At 51.3% G+C, this 15,023-nt stretch overlaps 1 protein-coding gene across 6 annotated transcripts; it reads right to left on the reverse strand.

The window, feature by feature from the left end:
* Positions 1 to 3,793: 3,793 nt before the first annotated feature.
* Positions 3,794 to 9,193, reverse strand: LOC128794392 (uncharacterized). 6 transcript variants are annotated; one of them, XM_053954196.1, is made up of 9 exons: positions 9,126 to 9,174; positions 8,963 to 9,042; positions 8,791 to 8,882; positions 7,805 to 7,867; positions 7,687 to 7,728; positions 7,380 to 7,423; positions 7,258 to 7,298; positions 5,645 to 5,727; positions 3,794 to 5,491 (listed from the first exon to the last, which is right to left on the reverse strand). In XM_053954196.1, exons 4-9 carry the CDS (start codon positions 7,865 to 7,867, stop codon positions 5,204 to 5,206), a joined length of 561 nt encoding a protein of 186 aa, XP_053810171.1. In that variant the 5' UTR covers positions 8,791 to 8,882; positions 8,963 to 9,042; positions 9,126 to 9,174; the 3' UTR covers positions 3,794 to 5,203. The 6 variants fall into 6 exon arrangements, 5 of the variants coding, with proteins under 5 accessions (XP_053810171.1, XP_053810170.1, XP_053810169.1 ...); XM_053954195.1 differs by having other exon boundaries at positions 8,963 to 9,193; XR_008433078.1 differs by lacking the exons at positions 8,791 to 8,882; positions 8,963 to 9,042; positions 9,126 to 9,174 and adding an exon at positions 7,527 to 7,572 and having other exon boundaries at positions 3,794 to 7,176; positions 7,805 to 8,729.
* Positions 9,194 to 15,023: the final 5,830 nt, after the last annotated feature.

Here is a 15,023-nt window from a genome sequence, read left to right on the forward strand (position 1 = left end):
CTAACCCTAACCCTAACCCTAACCCTAACCCTAACCCTAACCCTAACCCTAACCCTAACCCTAACCCTAACCCTAACCCTAACCCTAACCCTAACCCTAACCCTAACCCTAACCCTAACCCTAACCCTAACCCTAACCCTAACCCTAACCCTAACCCTAACCCTAACCCTAACCCTAACCCTAACCCTAACCCTAACCCTAACCCTAACCCTAACCCTAACCCTAACCCTAACCCTAACCCTAACCCTAACCCTAACCCTAACCCTAACCCTAACCCTAACCCTAACCCTAACCCTAACCCTAACCCTAACCCTAACCCTAACCCTAACCCTAACCCTAACCCTAACCCTAACCCTAACCCTAACCCTAACCCTAACCCTAACCCTAACCCTAACCCTAACCCTAACCCTAACCCTAACCCTAACCCTAACCCTAACCCTAACCCTAACCCTAACCCTAACCCTAACCCTAACCCTAACCCTAACCCTAACCCTAACCCTAACCCTAACCCTAACCCTAACCCTAACCCTAACCCTAACCCTAACCCTAACCCTAACCCTAACCCTAACCCTAACCCTAACCCTAACCCTAACCCTAACCCTAACCCTAACCCTAACCCTAACCCTAACCCTAACCCTAACCCTAACCCTAACCCTAACCCTAACCCTAACCCTAACCCTAACCCTAACCCTAACCCTAACCCTAACCCTAACCCTAACCCTAACCCTAACCCTAACCCTAACCCTAACCCTAACCCTAACCCTAACCCTAACCCTAACCCTAACCCTAACCCTAACCCTAACCCTAACCCTAACCCTAACCCTAACCCTAACCCTAACCCTAACCCTAACCCTAACCCTAACCCTAACCCTAACCCTAACCCTAACCCTAACCCTAACCCTAACCCTAACCCTAACCCTAACCCTAACCCTAACCCTAACCCTAACCCTAACCCTAACCCTAACCCTAACCCTAACCCTAACCCTAACCCTAACCCTAACCCTAACCCTAACCCTAACCCTAACCCTAACCCTAACCCTAACCCTAACCCTAACCCTAACCCTAACCCTAACCCTAACCCTAACCCTAACCCTAACCCTAACCCTAACCCTAACCCTAACCCTAACCCTAACCCTAACCCTAACCCTAACCCTAACCCTAACCCTAACCCTAACCCTAACCCTAACCCTAACCCTAACCCTAACCCTAACCCTAACCCTAACCCTAACCCTAACCCTAACCCTAACCCTAACCCTAACCCTAACCCTAACCCTAACCCTAACCCTAACCCTAACCCTAACCCTAACCCTAACCCTAACCCTAACCCTAACCCTAACCCTAACCCTAACCCTAACCCTAACCCTAACCCTAACCCTAACCCTAACCCTAACCCTAACCCTAACCCTAACCCTAACCCTAACCCTAACCCTAACCCTAACCCTAACCCTAACCCTAACCCTAACCCTAACCCTAACCCTAACCCTAACCCTAACCCTAACCCTAACCCTAACCCTAACCCTAACCCTAACCCTAACCCTAACCCTAACCCTAACCCTAACCCTAACCCTAACCCTAACCCTAACCCTAACCCTAACCCTAACCCTAACCCTAACCCTAACCCTAACCCTAACCCTAACCCTAACCCTAACCCTAACCCTAACCCTAACCCTAACCCTAACCCTAACCCTAACCCTAACCCTAACCCTAACCCTAACCCTAACCCTAACCCTAACCCTAACCCTAACCCTAACCCTAACCCTAACCCTAACCCTAACCCTAACCCTAACCCTAACCCTAACCCTAACCCTAACCCTAACCCTAACCCTAACCCTAACCCTAACCCTAACCCTAACCCTAACCCTAACCCTAACCCTAACCCTAACCCTAACCCTAACCCTAACCCTAACCCTAACCCTAACCCTAACCCTAACCCTAACCCTACCCCTAACCCTAACCCCAACCCTAACCCTAACCCTAACCCTCCCCCAACCCTAACCCCTCCCCCTGACCCGCCCCCCAACCCTAACCCCTCCCCCTGACCCGCCCCCCAACCCTAACCCCTCCCCCTGACCCGCCCCCCAACCCTAACCCCTCCCCCTGACCCGCCCCCCAACCCTAACCCCTCCCCCTGACCCGCCCCCCAACCCTAACCCCTCCCCCTGACCCGCCCCCCAACCCTAACCCCTCCCCCTGACCCGCCCCCCAACCCTAACCCCTCCCCCTGACCCGCCCCCCAACCCTAACCCCTCCCCCTGACCCGCCCCCCAACCCTAACCCCTCCCCCTGACCCGCCCCCCAACCCTAACCCCTCCCCCTGACCCGCCCCCCAACCCTAACCCCTCCCCCTGACCCGCCCCCCAACCCTAACCCCTCCCCCTGACCCGCCCCCCAACCCTAACCCCTCCCCCTGACCCGCCCCCCAACCCTAACCCCTCCCCCTGACCCGCCCCCCAACCCTAACCCCTCCCCCTGACCCGCCCCCCAACCCTGATTGGGGTACCTGCCAGCTGGAGCCCTAATTAGGGAATGTATAGGTATATATAAAAAAGAAGAAAAACTATATGTCCGGTGCAGCAGTAGAAAATTTCAGGCTCCCGGGGAGTAAATTCTTTTTTTAATAATTATTTAAAGTTTGTTTTTTGTTTTACTCCCAGGGAGCCTGAAAGTTTCTACTGCTGCTTTTTGAAAGCTAGAAAGGGAAACAAAGTTAGAAATGAAAAGATGGAAAGAAAGAAAAAGACAGAGTTAGGACAGAAAGAGAGGAGAGAAAGAGAGAAACAGAGTTAGAACAGAAAGAGAGGAGAGAAAGAGAGAAAGAGAGTTAGGAGAGAAAGAGAGTTTTAGGAGAAAAAGAGAGAAACACAGAAATAGAGTTTTAGGAGAGAAAGAGAGAGAAAGAGTTTTAGGAGAGAAAGAGAGAAAGAGTTTTAGGAGAGAAAGACAGTTTAAGCAGAGAAAGACAGAAAGAGAGTTTTAGGAGAGAAAGAGAGTTTTAGGAGAGAAAGAGAAAGAGTTTTAGGAGAGAAAGACAGAAAGAGAGAAAGAGAGAAAGAGAGTTTTAGGAGAGAAAGAGAAAGAGTTTTAGGAGAGAAACACAGTTTTAGCAGAGAAAGAGAGAAAGAGAGTTTTAGGAGAGAAAGAGAGAAAGAGAGTATTAGGAGAGAAAGAGAGTTTTAGGAGAGAAAGAGAGTTTTAGGAGAGAAAGAGAGTTTTAGGAGAGAAAGAGAGAAAGAGAGTTTTAGAAGAGAAGGAGAGTTTAAAGAGAGAAAGAGAGTTTTAGGAGAGAAGGAGAGAAAGAGAGTTTTAGGAGAGAAAGAGAGTTTAAAGAGAGAAAGAGAGTTTAAGGAGAGAAGGAGAGAAAGAGAGAGGAAAAGAAATAGGAAAAGAATGGCACAGAGTAAAAAATGAGAAGGGTTAGAGTGAAAAAGAAAGACGGTGAGAGTGAAGAAGAGGACAAAACAATACAGAAAAAAAAGAAGAGAAGCCAGAGAGAAAAAGAAATAAAGAGTAAAAGCATCAACTACAGAGAAAAATAAATAGTTAGAAATAGTGAAATAGAGAAACAGAAGAAAAGACATACAGGGAAATAGAAAAGCAGAGAGAGACAGTTAGAATCAGTAAGAAACAGAAACAAACTTAGGGACGGACAGAAATGACGTGACAGAAAGAAAACTAATAGAAGAAGCAAAGGAAGAAATACAGTAGGAAAAAAAAAATGACTAAACCACACCAAAAAAACACAGGAGCCAAAGGGGGAGGGGAAGGGAGCGGGGGGCATCATTGTTAGGGTTGATTCAACTTTATTGAATGATTTTTTTTATTTACACTCCAGCAAAATACATGGAAACAATGTATACCAATGGGAGCATAGATACAATCCGTACGCTGACCGGTAGAAATCCCACTTACATACAGAACCGTATGTGGAAATGCAGCAGCAAATGCAAACACGGAACAATACGGGGCAATAGACAACGAACGGACATTAACACAATATAACCTTTTTTCTATTTACATTACATTTTGATTGATTGTTAGAGGAAAGACCAAACAAAAATAGCACACAGAAACCAACAGTCATCCACCGTGACCGCTTCCTTCACATTGCACACAAACTCACTGTCGCTATCGTTTCAACCGCTCCGTTAAGCCCCAGCAATCGTTGTTCCTCGGGAACGTGGTTCCCGGGAGCCTCTGAAAAAAATCCTCCTGCCTGACGAAAACCCCGGTCCCGGGACGGTCCGCCTCCGAACTTTGGCGATGAACGTCGCCTCGCGGACCGGCCGGGACCGAGGAAAAAAAAAACCCAGCCGGGGGGAAAAAAAAAAAAACCCCCCGGCTGGGGATTTTTTATTCTAAATGTAAAAATGAGCTGAAAAACCTGAAAGGCAAAGGCCATACGCACAAGGTTAGAACCGGTCAACACACACACACAAACACACACACACAGAGCCCTCCTTCAGCTCACGCACAAACCCACCCTCGCTCTCGTCTCAACCGCTCCTCTAACCCCCGGCCATCGACACGCATGCACGACGCTCCTCGGGAACGTGGTTCCCGGGAGCCTCCGAAAAAATCCGCCTGCCTGACGAAAACCCCGGTCCCGGGACGGTCCGCCTCCGAACTTTGGCGATGAACGTCGCCTCGCGGACCGGCCGGGACCGAGGAAAAAAAAACCCAGCCGGGGGAAAAAAAAAAAACCCCCCGGCTGGGGATTTTTTATTCTAAATGTAAAAATGAGCTGAAAAACCTGAAAGGCAAAGGCCATACGCACAAGGTTAGAACCGGTCAACACACACACACAAACACACACACACAGAGCCCTCCTTCAGCTCACGCACAAACCCACCCTCGCTCTCGTCTCAACCGCTCCTCTAACCCCCGGCCATCGACACGCATGCACGACGCTCCTCGGGAACGTGGTTCCCGGGAGCCTCCGAAAAAATCCGCCTGCCTGACGAAAACCCCGGTCCCGGGACGGTCCGCCTCCGAACTTTGGCGATGAACGTCGCCTCGCGGACCGGCCGGGACCGAGGAAAAAAAAACCCAGCCGGGGGGAAAAAAAAAAAACCCCCCGGCTGGGGATTTTTTATTCTAAATGTAAAAATGAGCTGAAAAACCTGAAAGGCAAAGGCCATACGCACAAGGTTAGAACCGGTCAACACACACACACAAACACACACACACAGAGCCCTCCTTCAGCTCACGCACAAACCCACCCTCGCTCTCGTCTCAACCGCTCCTCTGACCCCCGGCCATCGACACGCATGCACGACGCTCCTCGGGAACGTGGTTCCCGGGAGCGTCCGAAAAAATTCTCCTGCCTGACGAAAACCCCGGTCCCGGGACGGTCCGCCTCCGAACTTTGGCGATGAACGTCGCCTCGCGGACCGGCCGGGACCGAGGAAAAAAAAAACCCAGCCGGGGGGAAAAAAAAAAAACCCCCCGGCTGGGGATTTTTTATTCTAAATTTAAAAATGAGCTGAAAAACCTGAAAGGCAAAGGCCATACGCACAAGGTTAGAAGCGGTCGACACACACTCACACCTGCAGACACAAGCTCTCACAGACAGACACGGACAATCACGCTCTCTCACGCGCTCTTCCGCTTACACGCTGACCGCGACCCTTACTTGAAATGCTACGTTGACGCTTCGACGCGTCTTCTGACCGCGGCTCTTCGATGTCCGGCGGTAGATTCCGGGATAACTTGTAGAGACCCGGGGACCTGCGAGACGACAGAGGCGACGGGAGGCGGTCAACGAGTGACTATCTGACAGCAAGGAGCTATTCCCGCTCCGGGTCCATAAATTTTGTACCCAAAACCCCCATAGAAGACAGATGAACTGTAAAGTTTTATAACTGCTCTACCTAACCGTGACTACGCGCCTGGGCAGGGCAGCTCCGATCGTAAGTGGCACGACAGAGGCGTGTACAACATAAGCCAAGGTAGGTACATACAATATATGCACAATATAAGCCAACGTAGGTACATACAGTATAAGTACATACAATATAAACCGACATAGGTACATACGACATAAGTACATACAATATAAGCACATACAGTATAAGCCAACATAGGAAGGTACAACCTAAGCACGTACAATATAAGCCAACATAGATACAATATAAGTGAGGACTTGACGTAACTCTCCGGAAGATGAATTGTTGAGCCCTATACCCTTTGAGAAGGCGCAAGCTACGGAACTACTGCGGTCAGGTGACGACGGTCTAATATGCTCCCTCTAGAAGTCCGAGAGAATGGCACGGGAAGAGAAGGCGCTACCAAAGGTGAGAAGGAAGATGGATGAGAACGTCTCCTGTACTTCTTCCCGTCTCAAAAAGTAACAATGTAACGATGCTGGAATAAGCGATATCCAGGAAGGTACACGAGTAAAATATGGCCGATACGGCAGAGAACAATGCAGAGAAAGCCTCAAGATGTAACAAAGGCCTATGATGCACAAATCAATGGACACGGACGACATAACACAGACACGGACAACGTAACACACACACAGACAACATAACACAGACACGGACAACATAACACAGACACGAGTGGAAACTGCCTGGCAGTTCCACCTTATGGACCCAAGATTGCTAGTCCAAGATGACTCATAGGCCGATGATACCAAAGGAAAGAAAGCCCTAGGGCAATAGCATATGATGATGAAATTTAACTCCTTTCAAGATGTTAGTGCCAAAGGACTTAAGAGGAAGCCTAAGAAGCTCAGTAGGCCTAGACAAGAAAGCGATGACTACGGCGTGACCGTGGCTAGAGCTCCGGACGTGAAGGCGGGCTCCTCGGGTGAAAAGATCCACGACGACGTCGAGAGTCGAAGAAGGCCGCCGACGCAAACCTCGCGAGGACGCAAAGACGGATCGGAACTGCCCTGCCCGGCGAAGACTCTGGTGAGGCTGAGTAGAAACCCTCTCCCTCTGCTTCCTAGAGGCCCGTCCCACTATGGGCCTCTCCTCTAAGCTAACATCTAATTGTCTCCTGTGATAGTAAAGGTTTTTCCCCTTCTCCCACCTACGGGCCCCAACACTTAGCTTTTGCAAGACAACCAGACAAAATCCATCATCAGCCGGACGTGGACGGCGACACGGTCTCTACATCCGCTTCGGTGCTGCCGTTTCCAAATTTCACCTATGCGCCTCCTCACGGTACCTAAGACAAAACAGAAAATGCAACTAGCGCCCTGCAAAAGAGGAACCCCCGGAACTCTGACGCACCGCTGCCCCGGCTCACCTGAAATCTTGATGCGACTCAACAGGCTGCCAGGAGGATACCTACAAAAGGAAAAGGTACAGGCTTAGCGTGCTGCCGCATAACGGTCACCTATGAGTCACCCAGCCTAAATGCCGACTCACCCGCTTGACTCTGTTCCTTCACACGCCGAGGGCAGCAATGACACCTGCAAAGAAACAAAGCAAAAAAAAACCACACTGACATACCGAGAAAAGACCACGACCCTGACCCGACAAGTACGCCCACCTACACCTTAAGCTTGCACCCACCTGGCCTCAGACATCTGGGGTCAGAGACATCTCGCAAGAGGACCGCCTAAAATAAAATAAAATAAAAAAATAAAAAAAAAAAAAAAAAGGGGATGCTTAGACTTTCACCAGAAACTGGGACATGTGCAAGAACAAGTGCTTCTGTCCACTGCTCACTGACCTTGCACACTTGGCCTTGACTGCAGCTATCTGCCTGGACTTCCTAATAATAGACAAAGAACAGTGCTGTAACATAGTCCCCATTTATGCTTCCCCTGCAAATACAAACAGCAACTGACCTTCTCGGGGAAAACCCCCTGACCCGGGAGGGGCGCTCTGCCACAGATCTTAAATGTCTGCATCTGAAAGAAAGTTAGGAGAAAATTCAAACAACTGTAGGATAACTTAACAGGTCCAAGCATCCTGTATGAATCTAGGAATACCATCTAGAATACAACTACATCCCCCATTCCAAATTGCAGGTCTCCAGGACTTGTGCAATTACGCCTGGCTATGCAGCAGGACAGAGCAGCTCCGGGACAAATACGTGCAGACACCCGTGACACAGGACAGGACACGACAAACGAGGGGACGCCACGAGGAGAAAAATCTCTTGGCGAGAAAAATGCCCGCGAGGACAGAGAGATTGCGGAACGAGATGACCTAGGCGAGACGGCCGGCCCGGAGCCGATGAGGCTCAAAGAACCCTGCAGGAAGAAGATGCTAAGAAAACTATGTCTTCTGAGAACCGCACAAGGGGATGCCTGAAAAGCCTACGGTAAGAATGAGCTACCTAGCTTGGCGTTCTCACGAGTCCTAAGCCGCTATAATGGATCGTTGGGGTGCGCGGCTGTCGCTACCGCTCGGAACGACACCTTAAAAGACATCCGACCGGATGCTTCTAAAGACAGATACGACTGCGATGCCTGTCCGGACTCCCGAGTCAAAAGGCCTGCGGCGTTGGTGCCGGGCCGAGGAACGCAAAGATCACAGATGCCAAGATGACCCTCAGACAGCTAAGGTAAAAAAAAGACAAGTGACGTGACAGACCCAAACAACACAGAATGCACAAGAGACAAGTGACACGACACACACCGGAACTGCTCTGCCCTGCGCGCCTCAGCGCTGAGATCAAAAGAGACGCTGTCCCTTTAGGTGGCCTAAGGAGACGCTTCTTAGACATCCCCATCTCCAAAGCAGACTCCAAAATCCCTTCCGGGCAGTCCCAAGCCAGCACCCCGCTTCCCTCCCCTCAGCGGGTCGTAGCCCTCGACTTATCTCGCACACTTCTGGGCGTGCAAATCCCTGTCGAGTGCAAAAGAAGGCCGCCTCCCCGTCTGGCAAGTTCCAGCTGTCACCAGGCTCTTATCTCTTCGTCTGCCAAGACAAAGAAAAGGAAACATCAGTGCACAATCTTAACAGCACATGGGCCAAAACCTGACAATTCTGCTACTCACCTTCTCCTAAGAGGGCCCTGGCGCTCGGGCCGCACGCTTCGGCCGTGCTCCGAGGCCGACGCTGCCGTCACGAGGTACGCCTAGGTTAAGTGGAGACAAGGTGACTGGGCACGGCTGAAACTGGAGCGGACCCCCGCTCCTCCTCCCTACCTCCCCGACTCACCGCAGCTCCTCGGCCGTTCCCGCAAGCTACCCGGACGGGACCTTGAAATACAAGCTGAAATCCAAGATGTGTGGGCTTCATCACGGGGTCCCGTAATACTTCCGGAGGGCTCACGAGTGCAGGAAACCCGGTCCGTCCGCCACCTGATGACAGGGGCTTAGCGTACGCCGGATGGATGGCCTAAAGCAGACAAATGAGAACGGATGGTTAAAGGTGCACCGGAAATTGAGACCCGAGCGATCGCAACTGCTTCTGTCCACTGCTCACCTGGCACACTTGGCCTTGACTGCAGCTATCTTCCTGGACTTCCTAATAATAAAGACAAAGAACAGTGCTGTAACATACTCACCATTTATGCTTCCCCTGCAAACACAAACAGCGACCGACCTTCTCAGGGAAAACCCCTTGACCCGGGACTGGGGGCTCTGCCACAGATTTAATCCGCCTGCATCTGAAAGAAAGGTAGGAGTAATGTCAAATGGCTGCAGATAACTTAACAGCACCAAACATGTCAATCTACAAATACGATCTACAGCCCAACTACACCCTGCATCAGAAATTCCAACTCCTGGGACTTGTCCCGTTACAGGCTATGCAGCAGGGCAGAGCAGCTCCGGGACAAATACGTGCAGACACCCGTGACACGGGACAGGACACGACAAACGAGGGGACGCCACGAGGAGAAAAATCTCTTGGCGAGAAAAATGCCCGCGAGGACAGAGAGATTGCGGAACGAGATGACCTAGGCGAGACGGCCGGCTCGGAGCCGATGAGGCTCAAAGAACCCTGCAGGAAGAAGATGCTAAGAAAACTATGTCTTCTGAGAACCGCACAAGGGGATGCCTGAAAAGCCTACGGTAAGAATGAGCTACCTAGCTTGGCGTTCTCACGAGTCCTAAGCCGCTATAATGGATCGTTGGGGTGCGCGGCTGTCGCTACCGCTCGGAACGACACCTTAAAAGACATCCGACCGGATGCTTCTAAAGACAGATACGACTGCGATGCCTGTCCGGACTCCCGAGTCAAAAGGCCTGCGGCGTTGGTGCCGGGCCGAGGAACGCAAAGATCACAGATGCCAAGATGACCCTCAGACAGCTAAGGTAAAAAAAGACAAGTGACGTGACAGACCCAAACAACACAGAATGCACAAGAGACAAGTGACACGACACACACCGGAACTGCTCTGCCCTGCGCGCCTCAGCGCTGAGATCAAAAGAGACGCTGTCCCTTTAGGTGGCCTAAGGAGACGCTTCTTAGACATCCCCATCTCCAAAGCAGACTCCAAAATCCCTTCCGGGCAGTCCCAAGCCAGCACCCCGCTTCCCTCCCCTCAGCGGGTCGTAGCCCTCGACTTATCTCGCACACTTCTGGGCGTGCAAATCCCTGTCGAGTGCAAAAGAAGGCCGCCTCCCCGTCTGGCAAGTTCCAGCTGTCACCAGGCTCTTATCTCTTCGTCTGCCAAGACAAAGAAAAGGAAACATCAGTGCACAATCTTAACAGCACATGGGCCAAAACCTGACAATTCTGCTACTCACCTTCTCCTAAGAGGGCCCTGGCGCTCGGGCCGCACGCTTCGGCCGTGCTCCGAGGCCGACGCTGCCGTCACGAGGTACGCCTAGGTTAAGGTGGAGACAAGGTGACTGGGCACGGCTGAAACTGGAGCGGACCCCCGCTCCTCCTCCCTACCTCCCCGACTCACCGCAGCTCCTCGGCCGTTCCCGCAAGCTACCCGGACGGGACCTTGAAATACAAGATGCGTGGGCTTCATCACGGGGTCCCGTAATACTTCCGGAGGGCAGGAAACCCGGTCCGTCCGCCACCTGATGACAGGGGCTTAGCGTACACCGAGTGGATGGTCTAAAGCACACAAATGAGAACGGATGGTTAGAGGTGCACCAGAAATTGAGACCTGCGCGAGAACAACTGCTTCTGTCCACTGCTCACTGACCTTGCCACGCTTGACCTTGTCTGCTGCTATCTGCCTCGACTTCCTAAAAATAAAGACAAAGACGAGTGCTGTCACATAGTCACCATTTATGCTTCCCCTGCAAACACAAACAGTGACCGACCTTCTCAGGGAAAACCCCTTGACCTGGGATTGGGGGCTCTGCCACAGATTTAATCCATCTGCATCTGAAAGAAAGGTAGGAGTAATGTCAAATGGCTGCAGGATAACTTAACAGCACCAAACATGTCAATCTACAAATACAATCTAGAGCCCAACTACACCCTGCATCAGAAATTTCAACTCCTGGGACTTGTCCCGTTACAGGCTTATGCAGCAGGGCAGAGCAGGTCCGGGACAAATACGTGCAGACACCCGTGACACGGGACAGAACGTGACGAACGAGGGGACGCGACAGGGGGAAGAGAGATCTCGGCGAGAAGAACGCCGGCGAGCGCCGGGAGAATGCGGAACGAGACGACCTAGAGACCTGAGACGGACGGCTCGGAGCCGATGAGGCTCAGGGAACCCTGCAGGAACAAGATGCTAACAGAATGATTTCTTAAGAGAACCGCAGAGATGAATGTCCAACAATCTTACGGTCGAAAGGCTCTAGCTACCTTCGCGTTCTTATCGGTCCTAAGCTGCTATAATGGATCATTGCGGTGTGTGGCTGTCGACACGGCTCAGAGCAAGACCTTAAAAGACATCTGACCGGATGCTTCTAAAGACAGATGCGATTCCAATGTCTGTCAGGGCTCCCGAGACAAAAGTCCTAAGGCGCTGGGGCCAGGCCAAGGAAGGCAAAGATCACAGATGCCAAGAATGAGGCCAGGGTGACCCATATGCTCCTCAAAGGGCTAAGGTAAAAAAGATAAAGGACATGAGGGACCCAAACAACACAGAATGCACGAGAGACAAGTGACACGACACACACAGGAACTGCTCTGCCCAATGCACCTCAGCGCTGCGATCAAAAGAGACGCTTTCCCTTTAGGTGGGTTAAGGGAACATTTCTTGGACATCCCCATCGCTAAAACGGAGACAAAAACCCCTCCCGGGGACTCCCAACCCAGCACCCCGCTTCCATCCCCTCTGTAGCCCACGACTTATCTCGCACGCATCCGGGGATGCGAATCCCTGTCGGGTGCAAAAGAAGGCCGCCTCCCCGTCTGGGAAGTTCCAGCTGTCACCAGGCTGTTGGCTCTTACTCTGCCAAGAGAAAGAAAACCAAACATCAGTGCACAATCTTAACAGCACATGGGCCAAAACCTGACAATTCTGCTACTCACCGTCTCCTAAGAAGCACCAGTGCTCGGGCCGGACTCTTCGGCCACGCTCGGAGGCCGACGCCATTGTCGCGAGGTACGCCTAGGTTAAGTGGAGACAAGGTGACTGGGCATTCCTGAAACATGAGTGGACCCTCGTTCCTCCTCCCTACCTCCCCGACTCACTGCAACTCCTTGGCCGTTCCCGTGGGCTACCCAGAGGGGACCTTGAAATAGAAAATTTGAAGGCTTCATCACAGGGTCCTGTACTACTTCCAGAGGGCTCAAAAGCACAGGAAACCCGGTCCATCGGCCAGTCGGTGACGGCGCTTGGCATACTCCAGGTGGATTCCCTAAAGCACACAAATGAGAACGGATGCTTAGAGTTGCACCAAAAATTGTGACGTGAGCAAGAACAACTGCTTCTGTCCGCTGCTCACCTGCCACGCTTGACCTTGTCTGCTGCTATCTGCCTCGACTTCCTAAAAATAAAGACAAAGACGAGTGCTGTCACATAGTCACCATTTATGCTTCCCCTGCAAACACAAACAGCGACTGACCTGCTCATGAGAACCCCCTTGACCTGGGATTGGGGGACTCTGCCACAGATTTAATCCATCTGCATCTGAAAGACAGTTACAACTAATGTCAAATGGCTACAGGATAACTTTACAGCACCGATCGTGTCATGTCAATCTACAAATACAATCTGGAGCCCAACTACACCCTGCATTACAAATTTCAAGTCCCCCGAACTTGTCCTATTACAGGCTACGCAGCAGGGTAGAGCAGGTCCAGAACAAAGACGTGCAGACACCCGTGACACAGGACAAGACGTGACAAATGAGGGGACACGACACGGAGAGAGAGCTCTCGGAGAGAAGAACGCCTGCGAGGACCGAGAGATTGCGGAACGAGATGACCTAGGTGAGATTGACGGCAAGCCGGCGTGGGTCAGAGAACCCTGGAGGAACAAGATGCTAACGGAATGATTTCTTCAGAGAATCACAAAGATGAATGCCCAAGGATCTTACGTAAAGAATCTCTAGCTAGCTTGGCATTCTCACAAGTCCTAATCTGCTCTAATGGATCGTTGCGGTGCGCAGCTGTCAACACCGTTCAGAACAAGACTTCAAAAGACATTTGAGAGATGCAATTCAGATGCCTGTCTGACCTCCAGAATCAAGAGTCCTATTGCATTGGTGCCTGTCCAAGGAACGCAGAGATCACAGATGCCATGAGGCCAGGTTTCTGATAGGGCCCTCCAAGAGCTAAGGTAAAAGTCATATGACATGATATACCCAAACACACAGAACGCACAAGAGACACGTGACACAACACACACCAGGATTGCTCTGCCCTGAGCACCTCAGCACTGTGATCAAAAGAAACACTTTCCCTTTAGGTGGCCTAAGGGGACGCTTCTTGGACATCCCCGCCACCAAAGCTGACTGAAAAAGCCCTCCCAGCGCCTCGCTTTCATCCCCTCTATTGTTCGTAGCCCTTGACTTATCTCTAGGACGTCCGGGGATGAGAATCCACATTGGGTGCAAAGGAAGGCTGCCTCGCCTCCTGGGAATTTCCTGCAATCTCCGGGCTGTGGTCCCTTGCTCAGCTACAATCGAGAAAACCAACACTGTGTGATCTTAGCTGCACGATAGACAAAACCCACCAATTCCGCTACTCACCGTTCTCCTAAGAACACCCGGGTGCTCGGGCCGCACGCTTTGGCCGTGCTCAGAGGCTGACGCAGTCATCACAGGGCATGCCTAGGTGAAGAAGAGACAAAGTGATGTGCCATTGCTGAAACCTAAGTGGACCCTGGCTCCTCCTCCCGATCTCCCTAACTCACCGCAAATCCTCAGCCGTTGCCAAAGGCTACCTGGATGTCACCTTGAAACACAAGATTTCAAGGCTTCATCACAGAGTCCTGAAATATTTCCAGACGGCTCACAAGCACAGGAAACCTGGTCCATCAGCCAGATGGTGATGGGGGTTTGGCATACTCCAAGTACACGGCCTAAAACACACAAATGAGAACGGAGGCTTAGAGTTGCACCGGAAATTGACACCTGAGCGAGAACAACTGCTTCTGCAACCTGCTCACCTTGATTGCTGACATCCGGATTTAATGCCTAAATATAAAGACAGAAAACAGTGCTGTAACACACAGTCGCCATTTACACTTCCACTGCAGAGAGAAATGGTGACTGACCCGCCCAGGGAACCCCCTCTCCAGGGATGGGGCGCTCCGCCACGGATTTAATCCGCCCGCATCTGAAAGAAAGTTAAGCTGCAGCATAACTTAACAGCTCCAGACACCTTACGTTAATCTAAGAATACCATCTAGACTCCAACTATACCCTGCATTACAAATTTCAAGTCCCTGGGACTTGTCCTATTACACCAGGCAATGCAGCAGGGCAGAACAGCTTCGGGACAAATAGGTGCTTACACCCGTGACACAGGACAGGACGTGACAAACGAGGGGACGCTAAAGACAAACAACACATTACGTTAATAAGATTGTGACAGAAGGACGATAGAAATCTTACTGGCAAGAAGAATAACGGCAAGGACCGAGAGGATGCCGAAAGAGTTGCCTGATGCTATGGCAACGGTGGATGGCGGAAGCTCTAGGGAGCAAAAGAAAAGACTGACAGAGTGACCTGTTAGTCACAATGA

This window comes from Vidua chalybeata, chromosome 12 (genome assembly GCF_026979565.1).
Source record: "Vidua chalybeata isolate OUT-0048 chromosome 12, bVidCha1 merged haplotype, whole genome shotgun sequence".
Taxonomy (NCBI): Eukaryota; Metazoa; Chordata; class Aves; order Passeriformes; family Viduidae; genus Vidua; species Vidua chalybeata.

What these genes read in the sequence shown, in the direction of transcription:
- LOC128794392 (XM_053954194.1), bottom strand. Translation starts at nt 7,951, where the DNA reads ATGGTATTCCTAGATTCATACAGGATGCTTGGACCTGTTAAGTTATCC. An exon ending in GAGTCGCATCAAGATTTCAG is followed by an intron (nt 5,728 to 7,257) that starts GTGAGCCGGGGC and finishes GTCGTCTCGCAG; the next exon opens with GTCCCCGGGTCTCTACAAGT. An exon ending in AGACGCGTCGAAGCGTCAAC is followed by an intron (nt 5,492 to 5,644) that starts GTAGCATTTCAA and finishes TTTGCCTTTCAG; the next exon opens with GTTTTTCAGCTCATTTTTAA.